The sequence below is a fragment of the Oryctolagus cuniculus genome, chromosome 6 (assembly GCF_964237555.1).
Source record: "Oryctolagus cuniculus chromosome 6, mOryCun1.1, whole genome shotgun sequence".
Classification (NCBI taxonomy): domain Eukaryota; kingdom Metazoa; phylum Chordata; class Mammalia; order Lagomorpha; family Leporidae; genus Oryctolagus; species Oryctolagus cuniculus.
The window spans coordinates 79,959,366-79,984,565 of NC_091437.1; the positions used below are offsets into that span (position 1 = coordinate 79,959,366).

A 25,200-nucleotide genomic window follows, 5' to 3' on the forward strand; every position below is an offset into this window, starting at 1 on the left:
ACCCACAATGCAAATAGAAATACAGTGACATGGCAAAATGAGGCACTACCTGGAGAGCGGAGGAGCAGTTAGATAGACATGGTCAAGCTTCTGGAACTTCCACTCAGCTGGTATCAAGGTTATCGTAATTTCATCAGTTGTCATATTAATTCATCATTTGCTCTTGCAAATAAAATATCTCATAATTCCCTGAAAAAACACTATAGGACATTTGAAAGCCAGTCTTCAAATGTGCAGTCACATACACAGGCTCCTGCACACATTCATACACAGTCATGTAATAAGCACAGGCCATGTCCTCACAGGGCTTGATTATGCAGGAAGTGCAGGGCCCAGAGGAAGAACTGAGAAACTGGTTTACAGCCACAGCATATCACCCATGCTTGCTGTTTGCATTTTGTTTGGTTTCCCTTGTGGACAAGCCCCTCCCTCAGGATTGAATTGTCCATGCAATGTAGGGTACTGAAGGGTGGGAAGGACACACACTATGAATTCAGTGTTGTCTTAGTTAAAGTTTCTGCCCTAAAACTTTGAAGAAATTGCATAATCTCTTTGAAACTCAGTTTCTTCTTTGCCAAATAGGGGAGAATTACATGTGGATTATAGGGTTCCTGTATGAGACAAGACTCAAAAAATTCAATAAATCAATAGCAGACTAACTTTTAACTTGATAATTTTGTGTGGCCTGCAAATGACATTATAAATATCCAAATGGCCATTGTCAAGAAAAAAATTCCCCACCTCTGCAAGAATTTAAAATAACATACAAGGGCATTGCAAAAGATTTGTGGGAAAAAAAGGAATGGAAAGATAAGCTTTGTTTGGTGCAAAAATATTTTAAAATCCACGGAGAGCCTTTTTATAATACAACTGTCAATGAACTTTTTGAAGTACCCTCATGTATGAAATGTTTTGTAGAGAATCTCCTTCCCTCAACAACCAATAATGTGCTGGTTTTGACCTTGTTATTGATATTAGATTGAATAAGCATGAGAGCACAGACTTCTGACCACTAAACCACCAGGGAACCTGGGAGAAATGTCTTGGATATTAGTTGTTAAGACTATTTTTAATCGAAAAGTCAAAATTCTTATATATGTTAGGCACGTATCTAAACCATCTTCTTGTTGTATTTCCAAAAATGAATAGACCCATGAAAATCTCCAAGAAATTTATGGAATGCTAATGATTTGAGCACTCATAACTCAAGAAAAAGAAACTCAAAGTAATTCAAAGTTCACTGTACTGTCCCTTGGAAGTATTACAGACTGTAGGATCATATAGCATGGAATGAGTGATGATCTCACAGTCTGCACAAAGGTGCCATGACAGACATCATTAGAACATAGTAAATCTGTTCCATTACTCTGTAACAAACTGGTCCTGTAAATGGGTCTGTATATTAGCAGGAGACACAGGACATAGAATACACTCTTTAATTGCCTTAAGACGCAAAGGTCCTGGCTGCTGTGTTCTCAAAGTTCTCTCATATGTGCTGGGTGCCCAAAGCTTTCATTTAAACTTTGTTAAGCTGACACTTGATGCTGCTCAAATTGCTTCAGCTATTTTCCTCCTCTCTCTGGATGGTTTGCTGCTGATCAAAATGGCAGTGCTTACGGTCCCACAGAAAAAAAGTACAAATTTTGCTGAGAAAAAGAACCTTATCATAAATGCTAGCATTTCCTTTGTAGTTCAGGTAACTTTTTTTAGTTTTTTTTTTAACTTTTATTTAGTAAATATAAATTTCCAAAGTACAGTTTATGGATTATAATGGCTTCCCCCTTCATAACTTCCCTCCCACTCACACCCCTCCAATCTCCTGCTCCCTCTCCCGTTCCATTCACATCAAGATTCATTTTCAATTATCTTTATATACAGAAGATTGATTCAGTATATATTAAGTAAGATTTCATCAGTTTGCACCCACACAGAAACACAAGGTGTAAAATACTGTTTCAGTACTAGTTATAGCATTACTTCACATTGGACAACACATTAAGGACAGGTCCCACATGAGGAGTAAGTACACAGTGACTCCTGTTGTTGACTTAAAAATTTGACACTCTTGTTTATGGTGTCAGTAATCTCCCTAGGCTCTAGTCATGAGTTGCCAAGGCTATGGAAGCCTTTTGAGTTTGCTGACTTCGATCTTATTCAGACAGGGTCTTATTCAAAGTGGAAGTTCTCTCCTCCCTTCAGAGAAAGGTAGTTCCTTCTTTGATGGCCCCGTTCTCTCCACTGGGATCTCACTCATAGAGATCTTTCATTTAGGTCTTCTTTTTTTTCCCCAGAGTGTCTTGGTTTTCCATGCCTAAAATACTCTCATGGGCTCTTCAGCCATATCCGAATGCCTTAAGGGCTGATTCTGAGGCCAGAGTGCTGTTTAGGACATCTGCCATTCTATGAGTCTACTGTGTATCCCGCTTCCCATGTTGGATCATTCTCTCCCTTTTTTATTCTATCAGTTAGTATTAGCAGACACTAGTCTTGTTTGTATGATCCCTTTGACTCTTGGACCTATCAGTGTGATCAATTCTGAACTGAAATTGATCACTTGGACTAGTGAGATGGCATTGGTACATGCCACCTTGATGGGATTGTATTGGAATCCCCTGGCACGTTTCTAACTCCACCATTTGGGGCAGGTAATTTAATGCACACTTTAACTCTTCCAATCCAACTCCACCATGGCCACAGTCATAGAATTCTATCTTCTGTGACTGAGTTGTTCTTTTATAAGTGAAGCAGTTTATAGAAAAACCATTTTTAAAATACTTTCATGAGATGCTTGTTGAATGACTCAGTCTTAGAAAAACTATTTTTCAAGTTAAAATCAGGCTTTAAAATTCCCTTCTTCAAAGGGGCATGAAGAAACTATTGGAGGTGATGGATGTGTTTATTACCATGACTGTGGTAGCAGTTTCAGCGTTGAATGCACATGTCTAAACAGACTAGATTGTGTATTTTCAATATGTGTGGCTTGTGTATATCAATTATACCTCAATAAAGCTCATAAAATATGTAAATTAAAACTCTATTCTTCTAGTTTTACTTAATGAAATACAGAAATTACCTATTATCCAATACTTTATATTTGTACAAACTCAAGAAAAAGGACACTTGAAATATTCTGGCCTGTGAATAGGACCGATATGAATTTGTTATACTTCAGACAATGTAACCATATTCCTCACATAAGACATGAATATTGAAGGAGATTGCTATGGGAGTCTGGAATTTTCTTCATGATCTGGGAAGACCCATTTTTAGACCTCTTAATGGCAGACAAATGGATTGGATAGCATAATAAGATCCTTTTCAGTCCTTTTATTCTTGGAAGATTTTTATAAAAACAAGAATCTGTGTGTATGAGAGAAATAGACATACATACACACACATACATAGAATGAAGAATGGCAATCTCATATTTTAGATTAAAAAATAGATGTCTATTTGAAGGTTCCATTTGCAAATGTTAATATTTTTCAGAAAGAGAGTTCATATTTGGCTTAATTTTATCTAAATATTGTATTGGTGATTAACTTATGTTTAGACATGAACATTTTGCCTTTGATCCCAGTGGTATTATTACTAAAGAAATTTTAATGCAACATGAACCTGAACCTGTAGCACACTGATTTATCCCAATTTGGCCATAACACTGTAGTAGTTACAGAGCTGCTGTCTCTTAGTTTTGTGATGTCTGCTGAGTCCTAATTCTTTCCTTTCACAGGTGTAAATATGAAACCTTGGGGGACTGTCTTACACGAAAGGCAGATGCTTAAAAATGAAACCTTTATTCTCCATTTAGAAATATTCACAATGATAGAAAGGGGGAATAATTTAATAAAGTCACTTTGACTACGTAAATATTTCCTTGATGAGCTAGAATCTTGAAAGCTGTGTCTAAAATGTATAAAGGGCAAATTAAAAACACATAAAAGTGAATTTCATGAGCTTTCAAAAAAAGGTCTTAATAAGGTTAAAACCTTATATAACCAGAGATGAGGAAAATGCTAATAGGCATTGAAGGCAAAGCAGGAAGGGCTGAAGGAGTAGTTCCCCTGCTTATGTTCAATGGATAATGTGAACAAAAGAAAAAACATGGAATTATTGAACTCTTTCTGGACTATCAAGGGATGATCTGGACAGATCAAGGGATGATCTGGACAGATCAAGGGATGATCTGTCATCTGGAAACATAAAGAGGCAAATAAGGTGGAATTTCAGTTCAAGGATGCAATTAGATAAAATATGGGGCATAGAATGGACACAATCGATTCTGAATCTTCTTCCTTCCCTCAATTTCCTTTTCCAACACCCAAGTCAGAGCCTCGATCTTCTCTTGCCTGGTTTAACACACTGGTCTCTGGGCTAGTCCCCTTGCTTTCATGCCTGCTTCCTTTCATTTCTTCTTTTGCAGAACATCTCAGAAATATTTTAAAATCACAAATCAGATGATGTTATCTCATGCTTAAAATTCCTGTGTGGCTTTCGATCCCTGCTTGGCAGTATCGTCTACCTCTTTGTTCTCCACCCATTCTGTGCTTCTCTTGATTCACAGGAGCCTGAAGAATTTCTGTTAGCTCCTAGCTTGAGCACTCTAAACTCATCCCCACTGTAGGGCCTTAAAGATAGTGGCAGCAGGTCCCCTTGCTTGCAGTGTGTTCTTTCCTAATATCTCCTGGCTGAGTCTGTTTCTATTATTCATATCTCATCCTGAATATCATCTTCCTGAAGAGACCTTCTCTGGCATGCTATCTAGAATGACGACTAATTCAGTCTCTGTAGAGGATTGAACACATCATTGCTTTTTGCTCAGTTGTATTGATTGTTTCTCCCACCCCATTGCAAGCCATGTGCTACAAGAGTGTGCAACCTATCTATTTTATTCATTGCTATCTCTTCCCAGAGTCTAGAACAGTGTCTGACACATAATAGGCTCTCAACATGTTTTTGGATGACTGAATGAATAAAGATGGGGGGGAGGGCAGTGAAAGACAAACGTGATCCATGCAGGGTTGGTGTCTTCGGAATGTTTTTGGAGGAGGTGGAATCAAGCTTGAACTTTGCCTAGAGCTTGGGAAGGTGAAGAAGACCTTTGGGCACATGCTTTTGGGTAGCAGTGTGGTAGGATGGAAGGGACTGTTGGGAAAGTTTATTGCTGGGGTGGAACTTGGTGCATCTGGTTGAACACTGCTTGGGACGCCTGTATCCCATATTGGGGTGCTTGAGTTTGAGCCCTGGCTTTATTCCCAATTCTGACTTCCTGGTAATGCACACTGTGGGAAGCAGCAAGTGATAGATCAAGTGGTTAGGTCCTGCCACCCTAATGGGAGACAGGATTGAGAAGGCTCCTAGCTTCAGGTTGTTGTGGGTATTTGAGGATTGAACCACTAGGTGGAAGATTTCATCTATCTGTCTGTCTAATAGTTCAGCCTGTGATTATAAAGTAAGTTGAAAGTATGTTATCACAAAAATTAAAAGAAAAGAAGAAAGAGAGGAAGGAGAAATGGAGAAAAGTAACATTTTCAGAATTGTGTCTATGACATACATGAAATCAGCTCTCTTTATATTAATAACAATAAAGACCATTGCCTTTGGTGATGACACAGTCTAGAGGGCAGGGAGTTGTGGGGAATGAGACTGAACAGGGCAAGGTCAGAGTAATGGCAGAGTCAAACAGACAAATCACATGTGTAAAATAAAGTTATGGCTAATTCAAAGAGAATATCACAATTTTCTAAATAATCTCTTCACTTACATAGGGAATTTTATTTTGTTAAGCTACTCTAGACTGTCTCATTATCCCATCTGTTAAATCTACTGATGTTCACACATACATGATACGCATACAACAAAACATATTTTCTGTAAAAATAATATGCACTCTTCATTTTAATTCATTAGGTTTGTGTTACGGTGTTACAAAATTCCACTGGCAGAGAAAGTCATAACTAAAATGTGGTCTATTTCATTTTATTTTCATAAAAGAAGGCTATTTCTATTTCCATGAAGCTTGACCAAGCTCAACATGCACAACCAGAGATTTTCTATAAGATAAGAAAAAAAAAAGCTACAACAAACAAAAAGTCAAAACATCTTCAACCATTTTTAACATTGCAAAGATGCCATATGTTAACAACTGCTTAAGTCATTTTTTTATGCCAAGGTCATCCTAAGTGCTTTGGCTAAAATGAATTTGACTGACAGTTTTGAACTAAATGTTCACTGAAAGCCAGCACCTTTCATTTGCATGCTTCCTATGCACTCTGGACCTAGCTACTTTAGCTCAATTTCCTCAACTGTGAAATGGATTCAATAAATAGTGTCTTTGCAAAAATGCACACTGTAGCTGAAATAAGCCTTATGCTAACGATAGCCTGTTCTCACAAGAGATTTTCTGTCTTCTCCCTTCCATCAATCCCAAGAGATGCTATTTTGTAAAAACCCATCAGATTTATTTAGGCTGAGCATTTTTATCCAAAATGCATGTATCTCATATCAGACACAAGGAGATTCAATTACAGTGAAAAACCCTAACATTAAAAAAAAAAAAAGCAAGACTAACAACAGACCTCCTGATGGAAAAGGACTTCTAAGTGGGGCCGAGTCAGTATGTCAGGTGTGGCTTTACCGGAGAAGAAAGTGACTGCTTTGGGAAAGGCAAGAAGTAGGCTAGAGCATCTGTCTGTTGGTTTTCTGAACTCTGGTCTCAGGATCTTTGTTCTCCTAGTTTTGCTCCTTGGGACTGCTATGGCAGATAAATTATCTTTGCTCTATTTTCTTATTTGAGGAGGAGGACCTTACTGCCAGAATCTCAGAACAAGCAGATACTGCAAATCCCACAAAACAAAGGGAAAAAATGGGAGGAGATCCAAGTGATGGAGTGCATTTTGGAGAATGAAGTGCTCAAGAGGGGCATAGAGGAGAACTGCACAAACTCACTGCCCCAGGATGCTATGGAGAAAGTGGGGCCTGAGCCGCAGGGGAGGACAGTGAGGTGAGATGCACCACAGGACCCAGAACATACTCAGAGAGGCTTTGGGTGTCCTCAGAGAGTAAAAGAAGACACAGTCTGCAGGAATCCATAGGCACATCCATAAGGAGAGAATATAGTGAGATGAAACAGCAAGATAAGAGATAAAACTGGAAATGGCTTAGCAACAAAACAGAGCAGAACGAAAATTCATATTTAAACCAGACATGTACAGAACAGCAGTGCTGAAGATGGAATCAGCCCTGTAGGATGTGCCAGGAATGAACTCCCAGAATGAAAAATAGAGAGAAAAATAGAGACAAGAAGGCAGGTGTAGAGAATCAAGAACAGAGAGCAAACCAAGGTGTTTTGGAAGAAGAAGCAGGGAATATATAATAATAATAGTTAAAAATATGGTGGAACCAACTGTCTGAAGTTATAGAAAGACCAACATATATGAGGGTACTTCAAAAAGCTTGTGGGAAATGGAATTTAAAGATAAGTTTATTCTGGTTTAAGAAAATCCTTATATACCAGGTGGATCTTCAAACAGTTCATAAAGAATGCTTTTGATGAAAATCTGTGCATGCATTTCAAACTTTTTTGCACAAAAACAAACTTATCTTTAATTCTGTTTTTCACAAATGTTCTGAAATAACCTTGTATAAATGAAAAGGCTTATTAAGTCCCACACAAAATCCATGGAAAGAGACCTACCCATCCAGATATATGATGGTAGGTCTTTGAAAGAGTAAGGATAATCCCATGGGTCTGTCCTAAAATATAGGTGCTGCCGTGGCATGCAAATCTGCATGAGCACATTACACCAATTTCAATGAGTTTATGTTGTCTAAAATAAATTCTGGTCATTATGGTTTGGAGCCTGTCTTCCACCTTCCTGTGTAATGGAGACCAATTCAGCAGTTTCTAAACCTCAGCACTCTGGTGTGTGGAAAGGGGGTACAAATATTTACTTCTGATGTTTGCTGTGAGGATGAAACTACCAGGGCAGGCAGCCTGAGTGGTGGATGAAATCACATACTCCAGAGAAAGCAGGGAGAGCAAATTAATCCGTGACACTGGAAACATTAGCATAAACTCATGGCATCAAACAGATCTATATTTTCTAATCTTTCACCATTAATTGTTCCAATGGCAGCTGCAAGTCCACTGCCCACCAACTCTCATGTGTCTCATAGTGCCCTGATTTCACTGCTAATCATGCATACAGCTATAAAGAGCCGGAGTCCCTGGAAGGGAAATTGATTCTATGCTTTTGAGCAGGAAAAAACAAAATTGGTCTGGAATATCCTTTTGTTGTCTGGAATCCATGAGAGCTTAAAAATGTCAAGGGCAGTGCTAAAGGACAGAAGAGAAAACTTAGAAGGGCTTTCATTGGCTATACTGTAAGTACCATCACCATAATAGTGATAATAATCATAATAGTTAATTGAAACAAGTTGAGTCTGTGAAAAGCCATGAATCAGTAATTGTATAAATATAAAATGTACAAAATGTAGTTGTAATACAAAGAAGGGTGTACATAATAGGATACATTTAATTATTCATTGGTTTTAATAAATAAAGTAGTGTTAATAAATGGAATTCCTGTGAAGCCTATGCCATCTGAAATTTTAATAAATTCATTCCTATAAAAGATGTAAACAATCTGTAAGAGAAAATTTACTCAGAGAGAAGCCTATTTGATTTTAGGAATCTTAGTGTTCATTGCATTCACCATGATTTTGGATAATGATACTGATGTCATTTGGTATGGCATAGTTTTTATTACTTGAAATATACAAGAAATAGGTTAAAAAATGTTGAAAACATTTAGAGTAAATGATGATTAAATTCCATCTCTTGCATTTTGCAAATTATTTATATCTTTTCTAGATGCAAATGTTTTATAATTCAAACTGTACATGTATTTTATGGATATCTTAGATATATGAGTGTTTTACCTTTTATTTTAATTATGTATTTGTTTGTAAGCACAAAAATATACTTTTTTCTCTCTGTGTAGGAGGGAAGGGTGAAATAGAATTGTGAGTAATCCAAGGAGCCCAGGAATAAGTAGGGACTATACAAAGACAGGGAAGCATTGGCTCAGCCCTTGGATATCTGCAGTGGCCAAATGCAGAGGGGGTTCACTATGGGCTCCAGAGTTGACCCGCAGAGGCTCAACTCTACAGATGCATTTCCTCCTCCTAGGAGAGGCCTTCTAGATGGCTCAGCCAATCATAATAAAATACAAATGAGTACTTCCTGTAATGTCTATTTTAAAATGACTATATACTCCCAGGAAGTTGTAAGACTACTACAAAGGGGTCTGATGTACCCTTCAACCAGTTTCCCACAGTGGTTTCAGCCTACATAGAGTTTAGCCTCAAAATGAAGACTTTTAATTTTATTTTATTAATTTTATTAATATAGGCCAGCACCGTGGCTCAATAGGCTAATCCTCCTTCTGTGGCGCTGGCACACCGGGTTCTAGTCCTGATCGGGTCACCGGATTCTGTCCCAGTTGCCCCTCTTGCAGGCCAGCTCTCTGCTGTGGCCAGGGAGTGCAGTGGAGGATGGCCCAAGTGCTTGGGCCCCTGTACCCACGTGGGAAACTGGGAAGAAGTTCCTGGTTCCTGGCTTTGGCCTGGTTGAGTCCTGGTCATTGCAGCAATTTGAGGTGTGAACTAGCTGATTGAAGACTTCTCTCTCTGTCTCTCCTTCTCTCTCTGTAACTCTGCCTTTCAAATAAATAAATAAATAAATAAATCTTTTAAAAAATAAATAAGAAATCTGAAATGCTTTTTAAAAAAGATGAAACAAAATTAAAAATAAAAGTTCAAGAAAACATGGAATTAAAAGATAAGTTTATTTTGATACAAAAATTTTTGAAATCTAAAAACGCTTGTTTTTAAGGTTTTTATTTATTTATTTATTTGAGAGTCAGAGTTACAGACAGAGAGAGGGAAAGACAGAGAGAATGGTCTTCCATCTGCTGGTTCACTCCCCAAATGGCCACAACTGCTAGAGCTGAGCAGATCAGAAGCCAGGAGCCAGGAATTATTCCAGGTCTCCCACATGGGTGCAAAGGCACAAGCACTTGGGCCATCATCTACTGCTTTCCCAGGCCATAAGCAGAGAACTGGATTGGAAGAGGAGCAGCCAGGATACAAACTGGCATCCATATGGAATGCCAGTGCTGCAGGCGTAGGTTTAGCCTACAGCACCAGCCCCTAAGCAGTTTTTATAATACGCATTTTCCATAAACTTTTTGAAGACTCTCTTATATACAATTTCATTTTTACACCAGAATAAACTTATCTTTTAATTCCATTTTCCTGTGAACCCCCAGATGTCAGCGTGCATATACTACTTATTAAAAAACGTTGAAATGCTGAAATTTCCTATGAAATTAGTGTATCTGAATTACAGAAATCTAAACAGGCAGTCATTAAAAATGCAAAAGTGTCTGATTTGAGAGTTACATCTAAAATTACAGACCTAAGAGGGAATATTTTTCTCCTACACTGTTTGAATGTTCACAGATCATGTTGTCTACCTTAGAAATAAAGGTTATTCCTTCATTCTGAGTATGCCCATCTTCTGGTGTGCTATGGGAATTTGGGGTTAAAAAAGACCTCAGGTTTTGTGTTGTAGCCAGTAGCTTAAGCCAGTGCTTGTAATGTGAGTATCCCATATTGGATCCCTGATTGGAGTCCCAGTTGCTCTGCTTCTGATTCAGCTCCCTGATAATGCCCCTGGGAAAGCAATGGAGCTATCCCTGTGGGAGCCCAGATGCAGTTCCTGGCTTCTGGCTTATCTAGTCTTGGCAATTGCAACCATTTGGGAAGTGAACAAACGGGTGGAAGATCTCTCTCAATCTCTCCCCATCCTTAAATAAGTAAATGTATGTTTTTAAAAGCCTCTATTTTTGAAAATGTGATATATAGGCTGGCGCCATGGCTCAATAGGCTAATCCTCCACTTGTGGCACCGGCACACCGGGTTCTAGTCCCGGTCAGGGCGCCGGATTCTGTCCCGCTTGCCCCTCTTCCAGGCCAGCTCTCTGATGTGGCCAGGGAGTGCAGTGGAGGATGGCCCAAGTCCTTGGACCCTGCACCCCATGGGAGACCAGGAGAAGCACCTGGCTCCTGCCATCAGATCAGCGCGGTGCGCCGGCTGCGTCGGCCATTGGAGGGTGAACCAACGGCAAAGGAAGACCTTTCTGTCTCTCTCTCTCACTGTCCACTCTGCCTGTCAAGAAAAAAAAAAAAAAAGGAAAAAAGAAAGAAAAGAAAAGGGAAAAAGAAAATGTGATATATACATTACACTGTGGAATTGGAAAAGGGAGTGCATTTTGTTGAAGTGCATTTTTCAACTTTGAAAATCTTTTCTATTATTTTTCACATTAATATTTCCATTTTCATTAACAAATGAAAATGTCTTTTTCTGTGATAATCTTTGATTTCTTTTTTTTTTTTTGAGTAGCCCTCAAATTACTATCTGATTTTCTCATTGTTTCAATCAAGTAAACTCTGAGGAAAGGGGTATATTGGTCTCAATACAAGCAGCCAAGGCTGAGTCCTTCCAATTCTGGAGCATCTGCCCTTCCTCCCTATCCTGAGACCTGCAGCCAGTCTGTGCATTGCCGTGTAGTTTCACAAAATTGTCTTATTTGGTTGGTCCTTGTTTTTGCAAACAGGGACTTGAGACTTAGGGAAACTGAGATGAGAAGACTTGGACTTGCAGCCAGATTTTCCTATGTAAAGCTTGGTGTTCTTCCTGCCTCCCAGAACAGGACTCCAGTCCAGTTAGGGCTGCACCATCCACAGGAACCCTAGCACCATAGACAGATGCTGCAGAAAGCCCTGGCCAAGATGCTGGGCAGCAAGGGCACAGTGGATGGCTGGGATGGGTCTCCCTTATCTCACCTCCAGATCCCATCCCAACACCCAGCTCAGTGTTGCAGGGTCAAAGGCATTCAAACACGAATCAAATCCCCATCCCCTACTAACCACCCCCACCCCATTATATTCATTGGTTGCTTCCTTCTGATCCTCATTAGTAATAATACAAATTACTTTACTTCAATCATTACTATTAATGAAATACCTAGTATGTGTTGATTTGTCCAGTTTTTCAAATGAGTATAATATTCTTCATCCTTTCAACCTCCCAGCAGAGTGGTTCTCCATTAACTGCTTATATAAATCAGGAAACTGAAGTTTAGGCAACATCTATTGCCAGAGGGGCTCAGTGCCTGGGTTTTCAGACAGCAGCCTCTGTCCCTAAATCTGCTCCATTAAGTGTTAGGCTAGGAACTCCCACACCCATAGTTGCTAAGTCTCTGTTCATACCTGAACACACACTAGATTCTGTTCAAAGAGAAAAAATAAAACTTAGAATTTGAAAAGTTCAAGAACAACTAACTCAGCACCAGAAAGCACTTTCTTATGTTCATATAATTTCCTGTGTCCCCTGCTGCATGGGCACACGCATACTCCTCAAAGTGCAGACACCTTAGATCACTGCTACTTGCACTGGGACATCTCACTACGTTTTTCTTGATCTCTTGTTTGTTTCTCTCTCTGTACATACTGAATTTGTTGTTCACGTCTCTGTCTTCAGACTGTGAGATCTGTTTTACCCATGTTTATATGTGTTCTTAGAGCAGGGTTTGTATGTAAGAACATGTGGAATGTTTAAATGCTTTAAACTAGTCACTATACATTGAAAATGTTCTTGGAGTAGTGTGTGTAATAAGCAGATGCATCCAAAAATGTTACAGATACACAAGTTACTTTCTGCCTTAAATTCTGGGTAGATCTAAGCTTTTTCTGTTAATAATTTCAACTACTCAGATCAGACATCCTCAGACAACATTTTTAGAATCTACATGTTCTGTAATGGAAGTTTATTGGTACACTACAGTTTTCAATATCTGATATTTAAACAATGGAAATGGACTGTATTTCCAGATTTCTCTGCCTCTTTCTTCCCGACCTGGTGAATCACAATCCATATGCCTTTGGTCTTCACGTTGAAACAATTTTATTTTTGTTTGTAACCATATACTATTTAAAGCATATTATTTTTTAAGGACAGCTGAGCCAGGATGAGGCTCATCTTTGTGATGAAAGCCTTCCCATATTTTAGAATCACTATACTTTGTATTTTCAAATGTAGGGTGTTAGAAAAGCTAAAGTCAGTTATGTGGAAGAACAATTTCTTGGCATATTACATTTTTATAAATTGAAACTGTGGTGACCAAGGTTGACTACATTAAACCAGAATTAACCTTTCCAGTTATTAAACATGCTAGAAGTAATTTGGGAGTAATCCATAACATTAATTAGTATATGGCTTGGTTACTTTGTTTGTGGTTTTAATTGACTAACCCAGGCATGCAGGGTATATGAGTAGTTTACTTTCTTTACCATGATACCATTCAGCTATTATTTATAAACACTTACATTTATCAGAAGTTATACATAGGATTATCAATATCAATTTAACTTATGATGGTCAAAAACTAACTTCAGTTTCCTTCTGTGAGTATTGGGCCTCTCTCCTGTCCTACCTCTAGATTAAGTAGATTTAGATATGTTTCTTTTTATTAGCAAAAAACTCTGGTTGATAAATAATAGCTTCTTATACAGTTTGTAGGTTAGCTTTGCTGTTGAATGGCTTTCAAGGGCACGTATGTTAAAGGCTTGGTTCCCAAGGTGGGGCTGGTGGCAGGTTGGTAGAGCCTTGAGGAAGCGGGGCGTGTGGGATGTCTCTAAGTCACTGGGGCGTGTCCTCAGAAGAGAAGGCAGCTGCAAAAGCATGAGTTGGGCCCAGCCTTTCTCCGCTTCCTGGCTCATCAGGTGATTCCTTGCGCAAGCAAGCTCCGCCATTGCCATCTGCCTGCCTCTGCCTCACCAGGCACCCAATCAATAGGGAAGCCCAATCTTGGATATGAATTTCCAAAGCTGAGAGCTAAATAAACTTTTTCTGTTCATAACATTAGTGGCTTTAGGTATTTCATTTTAGTAATTCAAGAAGCTAACACATCTAATATTATCTACTGAGGGCTATAGTACTTTTTAAGATTTAGACTATCTCAGTGTTCAGATGGGGGCACGGAGGCATAGCGAGGTTGAGAAACTTGCTGGAGTGTGCACATCCCGCAAGTACAGAAGAACTTTCAAACCCAGATCAGCTGGATTTCAAAAACTGAGGTTTTTAGCCATTGTGCTATTGTGTCTTAGGGTAATGTTGGAAGGTGGCTAATGCTTTCAATATTTTCTGCTGCTTCAGCATTGGGGATGATTTTAGGAGTTCATTTGCCTATACTATTAAGATTTCCTTGTGATAGAGTTTCTATAACCATATTGTTCTCAAAATAATGGGAAGGGCCTAAGTATTTAGCTTCAATCTGTTGGATTCTGTTCCTATGTAGCCTAACAGATATTTTGATTACATGAAAGAATTCATTCAGAGCTTTCACCACAAACACAGAAATGCAAGATTATATTTCTAATAAATGTGTTTTAGTAGAAAATGGTGAGTAGATCTTCATTAACCCTAAAGTCATTTCTTATGGTAATATGAATGTTCATAGCAATATACAAGGGAGAAAAAATGTGGGTGATGATTGTGGTGGTAATAGTAAGGAGACAAAATACCATGATGCAGAGAAAATTGTTTTTGATTTTAAATTTTAATTGTTTTCAATTTACTTACTCTTTAAAAGGCAGAGACACCTACATGGGAGGAAGCTCCTTGTTCCTGGATTTATCCTGGCCCCACCCTTGTTGTTGTGGCCATTTGGGGAGTGAACCAGCAAACGGAAGACCTCTGGAAGATTTCTCTCTCTGTGTGTCTCTCTCTAAAAACAGAAAAAGAAAAAAAAAAGAAAAAGTAGAGAGAAAGAGAGAGAAAATCTATCCACTGATTCATTCCCAAATGCTTTCAATGGCTGGGGCTGGGTAAGGCTATAGCCAGGAGCTGGGAACTCATTCTAGATATCTGACATGGGTGACAGAGACCAAAGTACTTAAGCCATCACCTGATGCTTTCCAGGGTGCACATTAGTAAGATGCTGGAATTGAGAGCAGAGCCAGAACTCAAATCCATGCACTCTGATATGGGATTTAGGTGTCCCAAGCAGTGTCTTAACCCCGATACAAATTCTGCTACTGTTTATAACATAAATTCTGCTACTGTTTCTAATATTATTATTTGGCTATTATTATTTGGCTGCCAGAATTTTTTCCCAATGATCGTTGGCTCTACTGTAACCCTTATGAATGTTATGTCCCACAGCAAAAGAATTTTGCAGATGTAATGAAGATTACTCATTAATGGAACTGGAGGAGATTAGCCTAGTTTATCAAGGTGTGCCTCATCTAAACACTTGCCTCCTGCTGTTAGCAGAGTGAAAGCCAGAGATTTGAAGCATGAGAAGGATTTAATGTGCCCTTGTTAACGTAGAGATGAAGAGGGCCATGTGTGAAGAAAACGATGACCTCAGTCCTACAACCAAAAGGACCTATAGTCTTAAGGAATTGGATTCTGAGCCCCTTAACACCATGAATAAGCTTGGAAGCTGAATCTTCCCCCAGAGCCTCCAGAGAAAGGCCCAACCCCATCAACCCTTTATCTGGGCTTGTGAGGACTTAAACAGAGGGCTTAGCTCAGCTACACAGACTCTGGCCTCATGGAATTAGGAGACATAACTGGATCGTGTTTTCAGTTTCTGTTTGTGGTAATTTGTTAGGGCAGAAATGGAAAACTAGACTCATATGTAATTGATCAGTTTCTTTTTTGTATGATCCATGTGTGAATTTTCAGAAGAAAAATATTGCTTATTTTTAATAATGACTTATATGTTATAATATTTATTGTGCCAATTAATTAGATATTTGGGTGCAGTGAGGATGCAAAGGATATAGAATCATGTTGCCAAAATTGTTGAAAAATCTCAGTCTTTCCTATACAAATTCAGTCTGCCTCAAGCTCTGTCTTGTTAACTCTCACTTAAATCTAGGTGTGCATATGGTGCCCATTCCTTAGGATCTCCCTTTAATGGGAAAATCCAATGCATTATAAACACCAGAGAATGAATTATGCATATCAATAATCACAATAAAACATTTGTTTTAAAAGAAAGAAATGATAAGTTGCTAAACAAAGATGTTATGAAAATTAGCTAGATTTAATGTACCAGTTTGTGGTCAGTGACCATGTGCTTCACCAGACAAAGCAGCATTTCATGATGTTCTGTTACTAGATCTATAGGAAATTAGTAGGGGGTTTAAAAAAGTAGGTGCTGAGTTCAAAATAGAATATGAATTTGGATGTGAAAAATCAAATCGGAGATGTAAGGAGTTTATTTCTCTCTTCCTTTTTGTTGCAGATAAATCTTAAAGATATTGGTGAAATCTATAAAATACGCATTGGACATGACAATGGTGGGAAGGATCCCAGATGGTACCTGGAGGAGATCAGATTGGAAAACATGGGCACGTGTGAGCTGTTTTGTTTGATTGTTGATTCCTGGATAGCCGAGAATGACTCTGATGGAGATACATGGAAAGAAATGCCCATTGTGAGAGCTGGGAAAGAGTCTTTGCCAGGTACAGAATTTCAGTTCCTTTGTGAAATGCAGTCAAAATTAAAAAGTGAGATGATTTAGAACAGGGACTGGGTTCTTTTTTTTTGAGAAGGACCAGTCTTTGGCACCTTATACTCAGTAAGTTGTGAAGTTGAAAGTACTCACTTCTCTTGAATTTGCTTACCTCTGCCAGCCCATGAGCCAGCTGCTCTGGACAGTCTGCCAGAAGGTGACATGGCATGAGCCACTAAAAGTTAATTTGTGGACACTGAGATTGGAATTGGACATCATTTTCATTTGTTAGAAATAGTATTGTTCTATTTTTTAAACAATGAAGAAAGAGAATAAGCATTCTTAACCCACAGACTGTAGAAAAACATGCAGCTAGCAGAGGTGATCCATAATATGTAATTTCCTACCCCTGGTTTGGAACATTAGGCTTTAAGAATAATACCTGCATGTCTGTTCAAAAGTGAAAATGAGTGCAAGGGTGTGTGTGTAGGCAGTCAACTCATCTCCCAATAAGCTGTATTACTACTCAGCGAATGTGACTTTCTTCTAATCTCCACTGTTTCAGCAAAAGTTTCTCTCCATCCATCCTCTGCATCTCTGATGTCCACCTTGTTTTTGCCTCCACCCACCCAGTGAAAAAAATTCTCTCTCATTGGATACTAATGGCCTCTTTGTTAGAGATTAAACAGCAATGTGTGTATGTGTGCATGTGTGTGTGTGTGAGAGAGTATGTGTTCTGTCAATCTCCATGCAATAGTTAGCCTCCCTTAACCAACTCTGTTTCATCTATAAAACAGGGATAAAAATACTGCCGATGTCACAAGACTGTTTTTAGTACATTTATAGTGTTTAGGATAATGTCCTCCAGACTTAGCAGTGCTTCTGGCACATAGTACTTCTGGCACACAGGAAGTACTAGCTATTCTCATTAAATCTCTCTCCAACTCGGACCCCCAACATGTGATACCAGCCTTGTTATTCGACAGTTTCATTCAATTTTATATATTTTTATCTCTGTCTCAACTTGATTTTCTTCCCTTGAGAATGTGGATTTAAATGCTTGATCCTTCCCTGGCCTCTGAACATCTCCCTAATGTCTATTGTTAACCTGAGAGTACACATTTTCATCGTTGGTCCTATTCTTTAAAAAAAAAAAAAATTGAGAGAGAAAGGGAGAAAGAGAGAGAGAGAGAGAGTGCACAAGATAGTGCTCCCACCCATTGGTTCAGTCTCCAAATGCTCGCTATAACTAGGCTTGAAGCTGGGAGACTGAAATTCCATCCAGGACGCCCACATTGGTGGCAGGGACACAATTACTTGAGCCATCACCTGCTGTCTCCCTGGGTGTCCATTAGAAGGAAGCTGGGTTGGAAGCAGATTAGGGACTTAAACTCAGGCACCTTGATATAGGATATAGGCATCCAAAGTGACATCTTAACCACTATGCCAAATGCCACCCCTCAGTACTGCCCTCTTTTTGGTTTAAGGATCCAGTATCCTATTGGATGGCTTATCCTCTCATCATCTCTACTACCCAATCTTTAACTATTTCACATGCATATGTGTGCCAACAGGTATTAAGGTGCCAAGTATGTGCCAGGAGTACTGAGAACCAGAGGAAATACAGGTGATTCAGATAGGGTACCTCTTCTCTGGAAGCTATTCTGCTATCATGGCAGTAGTTATCACCAGTGGTCCAGTGACTCCTCTCTTTCTGCCCCCTCATCAGTTTCTTCTTTTTAGCTTCCCCTGGAAGTCTTGCTTAGCAGCTCATAGATGCTTTGAAACCACCACATCCCAAACTGAAGTCACCTTCCCTGCTCTTCCGTTTCTTGCTGAGTTCTTCTAAACTTACATGGAGAGTCTGGTCTTCTCCCCACCAGCCTTATCTCCCATCAGGGACCTCATGTTTTATCTTCCCAATTCCTGTTAGAATGACACATGGCACAGAGCCCAGAGGCTGTGTGCCATGAAAAATACCTGTTGATTAACTCAGATATGGCAGAAGGCCAACTTAATGAAAGGAGGAATAATGCTAATTATTTATATTGATATACTCATGTATTTTGACAGTTTGCCCTCATAAAACCCCATTTATAAAATACAGCTCCAGATCCTACCGCTTGTTCTGCAGTCATGTGAGCATAGGAGTGGTATCCATAGGGATGCCCATAAGAAGTATAAAAAATATAAGGAGAGTAAGATATTTGTAATCCTGGTTTCCACCCTGCAGAACCTAGGATCTACTTATTCTATTCACCCAATTTCTAACATCTGTCAAGAATTTATGCTGCTTTTAAACAATGGTGTTTAGAAAATTTTTAAATCCACAGTATTAATAAGAAACAGAAGAAATCTCACTGGTTTATTCTATTAGTTTTTTTTTTTCATTTTGCAGTGTTTTTAAGTGCTGCACTGTTTTAACAATGAACTTTATTTAAACTGTATTAGACAACAATTTTATAATTCTTCCAATGGCCACTGACTTGATATACGAACAGTTTATTACATGGAAAAAAATACAAAAGGCAATTGTATGAGCTTTGTAAAAAAAAATCCAGATACCAAAGAAACAGCATTGTACTTGAAATGAACTATTGATTTTGGGTTCATTTACTGGAGCAGCAATAAAGGCTCAGCATGTCTCCCCTGCATCTTTCTGTTCATCCTTTCTTCCAACCAGCTAATGAAACTTATCCATTAGCATTTCCCATTTAAAGAGGTAATTTCTTAGCTGAAGCACACCAACCATTTCTTAAGACATTTTCTCCAACCAAATAGTGCAATGTAATAGTGAAACTTACAGCTGATCTGATTCAGTCTTCTCATGTTTTTTGGGGGAGGGGTTCTCACAGATCAATCCAGCCACCCCTTTCCCAGAGAGAATATTTGCTCACTTAGAGAAAAATCATTAAAATAAGAAAATGGAAAAATTATGACACCTCAGTGTTCAGAAATTAATGAGGGACCTAGCCTTTTTGGTGAGCAAGGAGCCGCCTAGGCATGATGAGTGCCACCTTTTGGAAAGTCATTCTCCATGCCACCTGGAGGTTCAGTTACCATTCCTATGATACTAAGAAAGCCCACAGCAGATTCAACCATTAAATTGATGCTTCTCTGGTTTGAGTTTGAGAGGAGGAGTAAAGTGAGCTTGACCTTCAGTATTAGGGGATTGTCTGTCCATGTGTCAAAGCATCCTGAAGCTAGCTGGAGGAAGAATACAGGAATGATGATGAGAACTTTTTCCTTTTTGTTAAGCTTTTAATACTTGTCTTAAAGTTCCCAGGCTGGAAAAGCCTTATGGACACTCTTGAGGAGTCTATATATATATTTTAATTTAGTAGCACAGAAAGAGTGATTTTTCCATGCAGTTGGCATTTACACTCTGAGCCAATTAATTTTGTGGCTTTGCCTCTTCTTTTAAAAAGATTACTGGAATGTTTTCAAAAGAAAAGGGTCTTTGAGATGATTAGCCTATAAATCACCATTCTTTGGGGGCTGAGCTAGCTTGCCAGTGGGATCAGAGCAAGCCCCTCCCAGGGGCTAGCACTGCCAAGTTGAGCTTGTTCCTCATCTTCCTTGGATTTATTCACAGTCTGCCATGCTGGTACAGAGAGGCACTGAGGAGCTGATCACCCACCCAGGGTTGGCCATCCTTAAGAATCTCTGGTAAATGGTCTGGCAGGGATGCCCAGGGATGATAAGAGAGCTGACTCAGCTCTCTTCAGCTCATGCAGCCTCCTCCCACGTTCTGGCTTCAGACACCCTTCAGGAGGGATGGATGATAATGGGAGGTGAAGTTTGAGGCCACAACTGTGGGTGAAGAAATGTTTCATGCTTGACTTCAGCAAGTCAACAAGAGGCGTGCTTGGTGGTTTTCTTCAAATCAAGAAATAACAGGGAATGCAGGAGAGTATCATGATAATTGCAAAATATTTGCATTGATCAGACTTCCAGTGAGAAAATAAGCATCTTTCTGAAACATTTGCTGACAACCTACAGCAAGTTTTCAGTAACAGCTGAGATAAGTAAAAAAAAATTATTTCTTTTTTTCTTTTAAAAACTAGACCACCTTTAAAAATATCCTAATTCAAAAGAATATATTTTCATAGAATGATAATTAAACATATTTCAAGTTTATAAAATAAATATGGACAGAATTTTAATTTTTTTCCTTTCATGCCACTCTTTAGTTGATATGAAACAAATATGATCATCAAAACACAGAAAAGAACATTCTTCTGCATTATTATACAGATATAGACAAAAGTGGATGCTAATGTTTAAAGGGCTCCTTTTATTTTTTTTTTTAACTTTTATTTAATGAATATAAGTTTCCAAAGTACGAATAATGGATTACTATGGCTTCCCCCCCATACCGTCCCTCCCACCCACAACCCTCCCCTTTCCCACTCCCTCTCCCCTTCCATTCACATGAGGATTCATTTTCAATTATCTTAATATACAGAAGATCAGCTTAGTATACCTTAAGTAAGGATTTCAACAGTTTGCTTCCACACAGAAACATAAAGTGAAAAATAATAGATGATTTTTTTTAAATGATGATGAAATCAGATCAGACCTATTGTCATGTTTAATCCCAGTGAGAGTCAAGTTGGGAGTTGATAGTTTCTTTTCTTTTCTTTTTCTTTTTTTTTTTTTTTTTTTTAACAGAGGATCAGTTTAGTATGCATTAAGTAAAGATTTCAACAGTTTGCACCCCCATAGAAACACAAAGTGAAATATATTGTTTGAGTACTCGTTATAGCATTAAATCTCAATGCACAGCACATTAAGGACAGAGATCCTACATGAGGAGTAAGTGCACAGTGACTCCTGTTGTTGACTTTACCAATTGACACTCCTGTCTATGGCATCAGCAATCCCCCTATGCTCCAGTCATGAGTTTCCAAGGCTATGGAAGCCCCTTGAGTTCTCCGACTCTTATCTTGTTTAGACAAGGTCATAGTCAAAGTGGAGGTTCTCTCCTCCCTTCAGAGAAAGGTACCTCCTTCTTTGAAGACCTATTTTTTCCACTGAGATCTCACTCACAGAGATCTTTTGCCAGAGTGTCTTGGCTTTCCATGCCTGAAATACTCTCATGGGCTTTTCAGCCAGATCCGAATGCCTTTAGGGCTGATTCTGAGGCCAGAGTGCTATTTAGGACATCTGCCATTCTATGAGTCTGCTGAGTATCTCACTTCCCATGTTGGATCACTCTCCCCTTTATTTATTCTATCGGCTAGTGTTAGCAGGTACTAGACTTGCTTATGTGCTCCTAAAGGGCTCCTTTTAAAGTCCTTAGTGAGTGACTTTCTAGCTAATTGACTATGTGACCTTGGGCGACATTTATAAACCCAAACCAAGCACTCTGCAACACTTTAGCCTTCATCACTTTGCCCATCTACATTTCAGGGGAAGATGCAGAGTGAGACAGAGCCTCACCCACAAGTCAACTGTAGCTCAGATGAGTAAAGTCTGGCTTCAAGCACTTGTTTGCATCCCTGGCTTTGTGAATGGTGCCAGGTGATACAAGTTTTCCGAGTCTTACCTGTGGTAAGGAATAGCGTGTGTAGTATCTATTACTGGAGTGATCACCCTGCCCTCTACCATCCCAACCAGGGCTTTTTGAAAGCGAAAATCCTCTGTGAATTATTATGCCTGGACAGCAGATGTTAGTGGGGCTACACCAGGCAGATCAGAACCATGGTTATCTTGTGGAGTGTCCACGGGAGGACACAAGACATGTGTATAAGGCATTTGTCACGTGGCAGGCACACGCTACACAGTTCCTGTGCTCTCTCCCATCCGACTTGTCTTTCCCTCATAGCATCGAGCTGCTGTCAGGAGAACTTTGATATCACAAAGAACACTTTGGGATTAGTACAGGCTATTCTCAACCCTGCAGCCAGAGTGACCTGCTTAAAATATCAAACAGATTATGTCATTCCTTTGCTTATAGCTCTCTAAAGTTTTCCTAACTTATTATAAGTAAAAAGCAAAGTCATCACAAGGTCCTACAAGGCCCTACTTATGTCCTGGCTTCTGCACATGCGGCCTCTGCCACTTCTATTCTGTGTGCTGTCTACACTGCCCACAGGCCTCTGCATGACCAGCTCTCTGATCCAAGGGGCTTCTTACAGATGGCTCCCTGCTGACCTATGAAATAGCAAGAAATTCTGCTCCCTTCCCCATCCCCAACCCCTTTTCTCTCTACAAGCCAGAAATGCTTCTTTTGCAAGAATAAAGTAAATATTTCAACCAAGAGGTATATGAAGATTCAGCCCCAAACCGCCACCGTAGACAATCTTGGCCCACAGCCCTTCAGTGCAGACTGGAACTGAACTGTGAGCACATGTTTAACGCTGAATCTCATTGACCATCTGCTTCCCAGATCTGATTTCTTTGGGCCGTTTGTTGCAACATGATCGCACCACAATGAGTGCTGAGAAGGCTTAATTCTTGGAGACCTGAGAGAAAGCACTAAAACAGTCCATTAATTAAACCAAACGAAAGATTCCACGGCAGAGCTCCCCAGGTGCCCAACCAATCCATCCCAGCAGCTCTCACAGCACATAGCTGTGCAGGTATGCATGTGCACAGTGGTGCAGGCTCCCCACAGGGAGGCGCTTACACATAGAGTCCTGCAAAGTTGTTCAATATTACCTCGGTACATTTGAGCTTCATGACAAAAAACGAGAGACTAGGGAAGTACCTTTTTTATTTTTTATTTTATTTATTTATTTTTTTATTTTTTGACAGGCAGAGTAGACAGTGAGAGAGAGAGACAGAGAGAAAGGTTTTCCTTTGCCGTTGGTTCACCCTCCAATGGCCACTGCGGCCGGCGCGCTGCGGCCGGCGCACCACACTGATCCAATGGCAGGAGCCAGGTGCTTTTCCTGGTCTCCCATGGGGTGCAGGGCCCAAGGACTTGGGCCATCCTCCACTGCACTCCCGGGCCATAGCAGAGAGCTGGCCTGGAAGAGGGGCAACCGGGACAGAATGCGGCGCCCCGACCGGGACTAGAACCCGGTGTGCCGGCACCACATGTGGAGGATTAGCCTGGTGAGCCGCAGCGCCAGCCTGGGAAGTACCTTAAATACAAACAATTACATTTCTGTTTCTGATTAGTTGAGTTCCAGAAAAATGAATATTTGCATTCATGAAAAATACTTTATGCGCTGTGACAAGACTGTGGGTATACCTAAGAAGTATATGACCTAGCCTTCCCCTGGTACTTCTCGATTATTTGAGTATGTCATTTGAGGTTGGTAGAGCCTGAAATGTGTCCACAGCTTGTCTCCTGAGAAGAGGCAAAAAAGGCATAGAGATCATGGCCCAGAGTGTTTGCTCTCTGGAGAGAGTTGGGAGACTGATTGCTCTAGAGAAACTTCTATCCAATTATCTCTAAATTGCAGAATTAATATTTGAAGAAGAATATTCCAGTTAGGGCCCTACTTAAAATACCAGGTCCCATGTTCTTCACTAAGGTGTAATGGTGTTTGCCCCTAGCACATGGCAGGGTGTGTGTGTGTGTGTGTGTGTGTATACGCACACCTGCCCACAGGTTCTCATAGGAAACATCTGTCTAGGGTAAGTCCCATGGCTCATTTCCTAATGAAATATGAACTATATCCCTAAGCAGGAGAATGGTGGCGTGCAACATTAGGGGGAAAGCTGGAAAAAATGTTTTTGTGTGACCTTATTTGTTCAAATGTTTATTTATTTGAAGGGCAGAGCAACAGAGAGGGAAAGACAGAGGAGAGAGAGAGAGACAAAGGAGCCAACACTGTGGTGTAGTGAACCGGTAAAGCCACCACCTGCAATGCCAACATTCCATATGGGTGCTGGTTTGAGTCCTGACTGTTCCACTTCCGATCCAGCGCCCTGCTATGGCCTGGGAAAGCAGTAGAAGATGGCACAAATTCTTTGGCCCCTGCACCCACATGTGAGACCTGGCAGAAGCTCCTGACTCCTGGCTTTGGAACGACGAAGCTCCAGCCATTGCGACCATCTGGGGAGAGAACCAGCAGGTGGAAGATCCCCCCTCCCTCTGCCTCTCTGTAACTGCCTTTCAAATAAGAAAGAGAGAGAGAGAGAGAGAGAGAGAGAGAGAGAGAGAGAGAGAGAATCTTTTATCTACTGGTTCACTCCTCCAAAAGGCCACAATAGCCAGAGATGGCTGAGACTGAAGCCAGGAGCCAAGGACTCCTTCTTGGTCTCCTACATGGGTGGCAGGGCCCCCAAGCACCTGGCCCATCCCTCACCTCCTTCCCAGATGCATTAGCAGGAAACTGGATTGAAAGTAGGGCAGCCAGGACTCCAAGTGACTCTCCAGTGTGGGGTGCAGGCATCACAAGCAGAGGCTTCCCTTGCTGTGTCACAGTGCCAGCTCCTGCCCTTATTGTTTATATAATAAATCAAGACTGTTTTCAGAGCAGGTTGAGAAATTTTGGTGGTTTACCAAAAGAGAATGAATGATACCACTGGCTTGTACTATGTGAAGAGGATGGGGAAGCATTGAACATGGGCTCCCTCAGGAGGAACCTCAGGACAGCATCTGGCATGGAGGGCTAATGATGTCAATGCCCTGCCCACTGCCCTTC

General features: G+C 40.1%; 1 protein-coding gene across 1 annotated transcript in view; it reads left to right on the forward strand.

Annotated features, from left to right (window-relative positions):
- Positions 1-25,200, forward strand: part of RP1 (RP1 axonemal microtubule associated) — a 315,423-nt gene that overhangs the window by 264,663 nt on the left and 25,560 nt on the right. Inside the window, exon 26 of the mRNA XM_017341307.3 lies at positions 16,385-16,604. Coding sequence (XP_017196796.3) covers positions 16,385-16,604 — 220 coding nt within the window. The remainder of the gene's footprint in view (positions 1-16,384; positions 16,605-25,200) is intronic.